The 10,207-nt window shown below is 35.3% G+C and overlaps 1 protein-coding gene across 1 annotated transcript in view; it reads left to right on the forward strand.

Moving 5' to 3' along the window:
- Positions 1–8,951, forward strand: part of LOC113058809 (cytoplasmic dynein 2 heavy chain 1-like) — a 66,976-nt gene extending 58,025 nt beyond the window's left edge. The window contains 11 exon segments of the mRNA XM_026227040.1: positions 154–309; positions 1,641–1,716; positions 1,858–2,075; positions 2,297–2,401; positions 3,366–3,482; positions 4,365–4,574; positions 5,482–5,571; positions 6,774–6,883; positions 8,274–8,355; positions 8,431–8,547; positions 8,635–8,951. Of these exon segments, the coding sequence (XP_026082825.1) occupies positions 154–309; positions 1,641–1,716; positions 1,858–2,075; positions 2,297–2,401; positions 3,366–3,482; positions 4,365–4,574; positions 5,482–5,571; positions 6,774–6,883; positions 8,274–8,355; positions 8,431–8,547; positions 8,635–8,793 (1,440 nt within the window). The 3' untranslated portion in view covers positions 8,794–8,951.
- Positions 8,952–10,207: the final 1,256 nt, after the last annotated feature.

The following is a 10,207-nucleotide window of genomic DNA, read 5'->3' on the forward strand; positions in this document are numbered from 1 at the left end:
GCAGCTTGTAACATTCAGTGCAAAGACATTAAGTGTTTATATCAAATCGAATTGAATCGGATGGTCAACAGAGCTTCATCGCAGCCTGCACATCCATTAATGATAACATACTTGTGTGTGTGTGTGTGTGTGTGTGTGTGTGTGTGTGTTCAGGCTCCTCCAGGCCTCAAGAAGAACCTGAAGCGGACGTACGAGTCCTGGAGCGCGGAGCAGATCAGTAAAGGCGGTCACCTGACTCGAGCTCAGTCGCTCTTATGTCTGGCCTGGTTCCACGCCGTCTGTCAGGAGAGACGCAACTACATTCCACAGGTACACACACCAGTCACATGATTACTGGACTTCAGACAGGAACTCTTGCATCTGTTTGGGCAATTAATCCGGACTACTGCGCGTCAGGCCTTCGAAGAGCTCCATTTCATTAACTGAAGCTTTTGTGTAATGTCTCTCGCTCAGTTCATCTGTCTCTCTCTCTATCCTAAAGTCGAATGAGCTGCGTAGGAGAAAACAAATTCATGGCGTCTCTTAAAAGGGTTCTGTGAAAGAAGCAGGATGTTAAATTGATGCCATAAAATGGTCTTATTTTTATGATTGTGACGTCACATAGGCACCGCAACATTAAACTTTCTCAGTACTCTGTGACTTGATGTGATTATGAACTGTACATAGAGGTCAGGTGTTTAGCAGAGGTCATTTGCATCATAAAGATACAGTAGCAAACAAGAGATGTTGGCTAACAGTGTTTGTGGAGAATGAAACGCCACAGAAGAGTCGACCGTGTGCCTTTATTGGACAGCCATTATTGGAAAACATGGTGTTATTTTCAGAATTTATAAAATGTGTAGAAATATTATAATTTATTATTTTAATTATTACATAAGTTATTTTATGTATATTAAATTATTTATGTATTATTTATGTAGTAAATTAGATATAATAAATCAAGTATATCAAATAAAATATTACAAATAAATTATAAAATAAAATATATGGATTATTCATAAATTATAATTTTTATTTGTATACTATTATAATAACACATTTATTCTATAATTATATATATATATTTTACTTATTATTTTGATGTTTCCAAAAATGTTTTTTCAAAAAATAAAATAATAATAATAAAAAATATATATATATATATATATATATATATATTATTTAAATGCATTTATAAATCTATATTTATTATATATATATATATATATATATATATATATATATATATATATATATATATATATATATATATATATATATATATATATATAATAAAAATAAATAAAAATAAAATATATAAAGTTGAAAGATAATAATATGTGTAATACTAATTATTAACTTAATACCAAAGTACCAGTACTTTTAATATCAGTAGCTTTTAAATTATCAGATTTGTCAGGTTTTTAAAAAGGTTTTCTTTCAAACATTTGCTTGTATTAAAAAATGCCTGTTGTGAAAAGACTGGGAATGAAAAGATGAATGACTTCACGGCATCCATGGAAATTTATGTCAAGCTTTTGATAAACGACTCCGTATTCAATCACGATTATGAGACTTTGAGTCTGAGTATCTATTGCACAAGCTCAGGGTATGAAGTTGTGTTAAACTGAGGATGATGAGGATGTGTTTGTGTTGCACAGGGTTGGACGAAGTTCTACGAGTTCTCTCTGTCAGACCTGAGAGCCGGCTATGAGATCATTGACAGTCTATTTGAAGGTGTGTGTGTGTGTGTGTGTGTGTGTGTGTTTATCTCTATGTAATCTACAAGCACTCATCATCTGAGGGTGTGGATGTTTTGATATTTCCATGTATTTCCATGTTTTGGTTTGAGATTGTGTTATAGTATTTATTTTTCAGGTGGGAAGGCGTTTCAGTGGGAATTTGTGCATGGTCTCTTGGAAAACGCCATCTACGGCGGTCGCATCGATAACGTGTGCGACCTGCGAGTCCTTCGCTCGTACCTACAGCAGTTCTTTAACGCTCAGCTCCTCTCACAGTCACACACACACTCACGTGTCAAGAAAACACACACTTTCCCGGCTCAGATAACCCTGCCAAACTCCTGCAGCATAGCGGTTAGTGATCGCATACAGACTTCTCTCTGTGCTGTATAGTTCAGAAGTTTGACTGATACTACCCACAGTCCTTTACTCTAGTGGATTAAAGTCTCTCCTTTGTGTGTGTGTGTGTGTGTGTGTGTGTGTGTGTGTGTGTGTGTGTGTGTGTGTGTGTGTGTGTGTGTGTGTGTGTGTGTGTGTGTGTGTGTGTGTGTGTGTGTGTGTGTGTGTGTGTGTAGGATTATCGTGCAGTGGTGGACGCTCTTCCTGAAGACGACAGACCCAGTTTCTTCGGCCTGCCTGCAAACATTGAGCGCTCTGCACAGAGAATCATCAGCTCACAGGTGTGTGTGTGTGTGTGTTTCTGCAGAGGTCATGAGGGGTCAAAGGTGTTTTGAGAACATTGCGATGAGCAGGACATTCCTCAGCATCAAAGGAGCGAGGAGCAAACCTGCAGGACCGGGTCGTGGTAGCAATATGGTCTGTGAAGCTTAACTGATGATCCATCACAACTCCTAGGTTTCTGGCTGTCCTCGAAGGAGTAATGGTTGAAGAACCCAGCTGTATAAAGTAGTTGTGATGAAATGATGGGTCAGCTGAAACCACCAGGAGTTCTGTCTTAGTAAGGTTAAGCTGAAGGTGATGGTCATTCATCCAGCTAGAAATGTCACTCAGACAGGCTGCAATGTGAGCAGCTACCGTCGAGTCATCTGGCTGGAATGAGAAGTAGAGTTAAGTGTCATCAGCGAAGCAGTGATAAGAAAAGCCATGCTTCTGAATGACAGATCCTAATGACCTCATGTAGATGGAGAAGAGAAGTGGTCCAAGTACTGAGCCTTGAGGAACCCCAGTAGCAAGTTGTTGTGACTTAGAAACATCATGCTTGTGAAATAATAAAAAATAATACATTTAATACTTTGATGACTGGCTGCATGAAAATCCTGCTTTTTACTGAATTAAATATGTGAATTACCCTCATTCAGCTCACTGTTGCTCTGTTGACTTCACACACACACACACTATGAGTGTTCAGACTGTTACGCTCACTCCTATTTGTCATTTTCAGGTTTAGACTCTTAGATCTTTGCCACAATCTCACACACACAGTGCTGTAGAGACTGTGTATGTGTGTGTGTGTGTGTGTGTGTTTAGCTCTTGTAATGAGACCAATTTATCATGTGTCAGAGTCGCCCACACCTTCACTGCAGTTTGCTCCAATCACAGAGAGATGGAGGATAGTGTACGGTGAGATGTACTGCGCTCACCTCAGCCCTCTGTGTGTGTGTGTGTGTGTGTGTGTGTGCGCAGGTGATCTCTCAGCTGAGGATTCTGAGTAGGTCTGTAGCAGCTGGCTCCAAATTTGACAGAGAGATCTGGTCTAACGCACTCTCACCTGTGCTCAACCTGTGGAAACGTCTCAACCAGGTAATGCATCGCCATTTTTGTGTCATAATATAATTATGATATATTTTTTATATATAATAATAATAATAATAATAATAATAATAAAAAAATTATATATTAATATAAATATTAATTATATTAATTAATTTCTATATATATAAATAAAAAAATGTTAATATAATAATAATTTCTAAAAATTCTTAATTTATTTTCCTTAAATTTTTACAGTATTGTTTCAAATGGAAACTGTTAAAAATTATTTCGGTAATTTATATGAATCTAAAATAAAATAAAATTTTTTAATTTATTTTAAAACTAGAAATGTTGCCTTGCTAGCTAACTGAAATAAATAGGTCCACAATGAAGTACCAAAATTACTAAAAATAGAATAACAATGACAAAAGCACGTAAAAATTACAAAAAACTAAATAACTTAGTGAAAACAACTTATTCAAAATATGAATAAATACTATAATAGTGCATAAATGTTGTCTCTTTGACCCTTGCAACTAAAAGAACTGTTTTTTGCTTCTGTACCTGTACTGAAAGAAGTCTGTGTAAAAGCCCCTTCACATCTGAGATGAGTTTTCTGTCAGTTTAGTTTTTATCTGCTCATCCTTCAATAACAGCCTGCTGTGACAGATTCATAAAACAAGCAGAGCTGAAATGTGCCACTCAAGTGTTGTAGCATCCTGTGAACCTCGTAAACACAATCCTATCTCCAGTCAGACAGATACAAACTCCTGCAAACTGAAAAAAAAAACAATTTGCTATGCAACAGCCAGGTTCCAGCAGCTGTTAGCTGCATTGAACAGTCTGTAGGCGTGCCTTTTATGCTGAGTCTGGATTTTGATTGGTTATTGATTTCTGCCGCTCTCTGATTGGCTCTTGGCTCTTTTTCAGGGTTCCTCATTGATCCATCAGAAGGTGGCTCCGCCCACTGAGGGCGTCGGCTCTCCCGTTCTCTCATTCGTCCAGCTGGAGCAGTTTAATGCGGTGCGATTGGTCCAGAGCATTCACCAATCGCTGGCCTCGCTCAGTAAGGTCATCAGAGGCACGTCTCTCCTGACCGCTGACGTACACAAACTAGCCACTGCGCTCCTCAACCAAGAGGTGAGGGTCAACGCCGGCACCTGTTTGATTAATGATAATTCTGTGATGCTGATTCCAAAAATGTGTCACTTTCTCACAAAATATGCATGACATTATTTTATGCATAATTCGGATTTTAAGGTTAAAATTATGAGTAGTGACAGAAAAAAAATGTGAGCAAGATGAAAAAAGATGGCACAATATTCTACTGATTAGTGAAATATATATTTAATAAAAAAATAAAAAAAGACAAGAACAAACATCAAAAATAGTATTATATATATTTATTAGTAATTTGTTCTTGTTTTTTTGTTTTTGTTTTTCAGTTTCAGACCATTTTTATTTTAATTAACAGGTGTTCTTTTATATATATATATATATGTATGTATGTATGTATATATATATATATATATATATTATTTATTTTATTTTTTATTAATTTTTTCTTTAATTTTAGTTATCATAAAAAATGCTGGATCATGACATCTTGTGGGAAAATACACACATGTGAAAGAGTATTTTTATGTATTAGAGGGGGAAAAAAAGATATTGCAAAATCAGACCAATTAGTGAGAAAGAAATTGAAATATAAAGTATATAAATATTTAAGTAATTATGTTGTTTTTTGATATTTTTTAAATTAGTTTTTTTGCCCATGTTTCTTTTTAAGTTCTATTAATTTTATTTAATTTTTAGTAATTTTGATTTTTTTTTAATTGCACTGGTTATTGATAAGTGTATTAAAGCTAATACACACATATTAAAAAATATATTTATTCTTATTTTGTGGGGAAAAAAAAACATTGACATTTTTAACTCAGCATCATAAAATGATGCAATATCAGGCCTATTTTTGCACATGAGCAGATATTTGTTTTCAGGAGACGAGCGTTGTTGTAATCAGAGCTGATTCCTCTGTGTCTCTCAGTGTCCGTTGAGTTGGCAGAATAAATGGGAAGGCCCTGAAGACCCGATGCAGTATTTGCGAGCCGTCGTGTCCCGAGCGCTTGCGATTCAGGTAAACACACTCCTCTGTTGATCCACAGGTCCTGGAATGTGTTTGACCTGCTCCAGGTGTCCGGTCTGTGGGAGCGCGGGAATGAAAGAGCCGTGTTGTTCAGGATGCACCTGGCCTTATAAATCGCTCGCATATTTTCCTGCCAATGTATGCTGCAGTGACTCATCTGATCATATGAAGCTGTACACTATTATAGCAATTCTGAGTTCAGACTTCCTCCACAGTCCATCCAGAGCAACTCTGAAAGTCTTGCAGCAGCAAAACAGCATTTTAAGCGTCCGAAATGATCCTGAAAACTAAGTGTGAGAATGTGTTCTTCTAGTTCCTGAACACAGATCTTGAACGACAATATAATCTGATATGTGTTGCGATGTGTTTATGAGTTAATTTGGCTGGAAATAACAGAAATTAATGGTAATATTAGATGCAGATTGTTTGCTACTAGTATTATTAAATATATATATATATATATATAATATCATGTTTTATTTAATAATTATTTATTTATATACATGTATTTATTTCTAATAAAACAGCTTAATAATATGTAAAAAAAAAAAATAATAATAATAATAAATAAAAATAAAGGTTTATTCATACACTACACTACTGTTTTTTTTAGTAGTAGGTTTAAAATAATATATATATATATATTTTATTCATCAAGGATGCATTAAATTGTTCAAAAGTGTCTGTAAAGATAGATATTTATAATGTTACAGAAGACTTCTATTTCAATTAAATGCTTTTTTTTTTACTTTCTGTTCATCTGAAAATTCTGAAAAATAAAATGTATCACAGTTTCCACAAAAATATTGTGCAGCACAACCGTGTTCAACATTGATAATAATCAGAAATGTTTCTTGAGCAGCAAATCCTTATAATGATGCTGAAAATACAGCTGCACGTCCCAGAAAATAAATGACATTTTATAATATATTCACATAAAAAACAGCTGTTTGAAATTGTAATAATACATCACAAAATAGCTGTTTTTACTGTAGCCTCTGTAAACAGAAGAGACTTCAAAAAATGCAACCCATGCATTAAAAACACGCAGAGCGTATGTATGCTGATGTCTTAAATATGGTCCTAATTAACAAATACAGTAAAGATGGACATGCACAGAAACTGTTCTTAGAAAGATGCAGCGTGTGAATCTCTGCTGTTCTGTGTGTGTGTGTGTGTGTGTGTGTGTGCAGGGATGGGTGGAGCGGGCAGAGCGGGGCGGACTGCTGTCGGAGATGCTGGATCTGTCGGAGATCTTCCACCCGGACAGTTTCCTGAACGCACTGAGACAAGAGACGGCCAGGTGATCAACTCAACACACACCTGAGAAAGAGCACTTGAGGAGACTTGTGCACGGGTTATTATACTTAACTAAAACTATATATATATAAAAAGAACTAAAACTATTAAAAAAAGAACATAAATACAACGTAAAAATACAACAGAACTGCAAAAACCTTTAAAATGTAAATGAAAACTAAAGATATTACAATCCAAAATATTAATACAACTATAATAGTATCTTGAAACTGTAATAACACTGCTTACTAAACTAAATTTAAAGGAGTAGGTCACCTACAATAAAAAAAATATGCTAAAATATCATCACCCTCAAGTCATCCGAGATCAGGTTTCTTCATCAGGTTTGGAGAAATGTAGCATTGCATCAGTGTCTCATCAACGGATGCTCTGCAGTGAATGGGTGCCGTCAGAATAAGAGTCCAAACAGCTGATAAAAACATCACAATAATCCACAAGTAATGCATTATTATGGATTGTGGACTTGTATTTTGGCTGGAAACTATTGTTTTAAGTTAAATCATCTTGACTGGAGTCGTCACATGCTAAAATAAATGTAATAAAAGGTAATTAACTTAATAAACCTTCAGGTAACTTACATCACCTGCACACCTCCACTAAACACACTAACCTGAGCTCATTTACATAAAGAAGTCTTAAAGCTACAGTAACACAAACTGCCTTCATTCCCTCGGATTTAAATATTTAAAGGGGACTTTTTTAAATATATTCTGTGTTTTACGTTTTCATTTTTCTGGATTCTATTTGAATGATTTGATTACATTTTGGTCATTAAACAGAGACGGTCTGATCTCATGAATACATAAAACGTTACTGAAAACGTCTAAAACATTTCAAGAGAATCAAGTGAAAATTAAACTTAATTGTATAGATTAAAACTTGGACGTAAAAATATCTTGATTTATTATTATTAATAATAATATTAATATAAAATATGAATCTATATTGTTATTATTATTACTTAGAGAATTTACTTTTACTACACAATACTAATATAGTTCATATGCATATAATTTCCATAAAATCAATGTTGTTGTTATTAGTTTGAGAAGTGCATTTTATTAAACAATAGTAATATATTTCATTTATTATTATTATTTAGTAGTAGCATTATTAATATTAATATTATTATTACTTTGAGAAGTATATGTTTGTGGTTTAATAATGACTGATGCTAGTCCACATCGCTATTTGAATTGAATTGATTTCACAGCCCTAATTTTGATTTATTTATTCATGGGAAATAAGCTCAATTCTATGCAATAAATTCTATTCTTCGATCCCGATTCTGCGATTGCAACAGTGCAGTGTTTTTTTTTGCATTGCATGAATCATATCATTAAAAATAAAATGCCATGTGGTGTTTGTGTCAGGTTGATGAGCTGCTCGATGGACAGTCTGAAGTTTGTCACGTCCTGGAGGGGTCAGATTGCAGAAGCGAAGCTGCAAGTGAAGGTAAAGGAGCTCGTGTTTAACAGGACTGAACTCAACTCTTCTGGATGGGCTTTACCGAGCTCTCTCTGTCTGCAGGTCGGCGGCTTGCAGTTGGAAGGTTGTGTTTTTGACGGAAAGCGTCTGGCTGAGAGCCATCATGACTCTCCCAGTGTGTGTGCTGTTCCTGCGTGCTACATGGCCTGGATCCCACAGGTAACACACACACACACACACACACATCCTCCTCTGATGTTCCCAGTGAAGGCTGTGCACTACAGAGTGTGTGTGTGTGTGTTTCAGAGTGCCATGGGAAGTTATTCTCCGGACGAGTGCATCTCTCTGCCCGTGTACAGCAGCGCTGAGCGTCAGCGTGTGGTGACAAGCGTTCAGCTGCCGTGTGCTGGAGATCATGACACATGGATCCAGAGCGGAGCGGCGCTCTTCCTCAAACAGCAGTAACACACACACACACACACACACACACTGTGAGCGCTTCATACGCTCACCCTACACGTCTTTGGCTGCGTATTTTGTCATAATCGCTGCATTGAAGCTGCTGTGAGACTATAGATTGAATCAGTCTTATATTATTCAATAAAAGAGTTTTCATCAAGATCCATCCCTCTCTCTCTCCATTTATTTTAGTGCAATTTTATAACTTTACATTGCAGCATGTGGCATGACAAAAACTGTTCATGCATGTATCGCAAGTGTGTGTGTGATAGTGAGAGTGTGTGTGTGTGTGTGTGTGTATAATGACATGGGTATGACACAGGTATTACAAGAAGACGGTGACTTATGAGGACATAACCCATGTCCCCATTTTTCTAAACACTTATAAATCATACAGAATGAGTTTTTTTGAGAAAGTAAAAATGCACAAAGTTTCCTGTGAGGGTTAGGGTTAGGTGTAGGGTTGGTGAAGGGACATAGAATATACAGTTTGTACAGAATAAAAACCATTACACCTATGGGATGAACACACTTTACACAAAAACAAACGTGTGTGTGTGTGTGTGTGTGTGTGTGTGTGTGTGTGTGTGTGTGTGTATGTGTGTGTGTGTGTGTGCGCGCATCACCAAACATTCTGCCCTCAACAGCTGCATCAGACTCTTCACTGTTACCATGGAAACCATTTAGCCTTACAAGAAAAAATGGCTCAAACCATCAAATAAAATATTTCTATATTAGCTCTGTTTTATATATAATTTATATTTCAATATTTTATATTTTAAGTCGCACCTGAGTATGTCGCATCAGTCTAAAAATATGTCATGATGAGGAAAAAAAACATATGTAAGTCGCATTTATTTAGAACCAAGAACCAAGAGAAAACATTACCGTCTCCAGCCACGAGAGGGCGCTCTTTGTCTTCAGTGTAGACTACAGGAGAACTGAGCAGCAGAGAGCGCCCTCTAGCGGCTGGAGACGGTAATGTTTTCTCTTGGTTCATTTCTCTTGGTTCATGTCAAATTAATTTTGATAAGTCGCACCTGACTATAAGTCACTGGACCAGCCAAACTATGAAAAAAAGTGCGACTTATAGTCCGGAAAATACAGTATTTATATTTGTAATATTTTTTGTTGTACTACTTTTGTAATTTTCTTGTATAAAATAGTGTCTTTAAAATATAATCATATTTTATTTCGAATTTTTATATTTTATATATTTTTTATATTTTTAAATGCTTGTACATTCGTTTTAATTTTTATGTAGAATTGACATTTTATCATTTATATAATTTTTATGTATTGCTTATATTTTATACATTAATTTTTATATGTATTTTTTTTTATATGTATAATTTTTTTTTATCATAATACTGTTTAATCTTTAATCTTGTACTGTGGTACTACTATACTACAGTGATAC

This window comes from Carassius auratus, chromosome 40 (assembly GCF_003368295.1).
Source record: "Carassius auratus strain Wakin chromosome 40, ASM336829v1, whole genome shotgun sequence".
Lineage (NCBI taxonomy): Eukaryota > Metazoa > Chordata > Actinopteri > Cypriniformes > Cyprinidae > Carassius > Carassius auratus.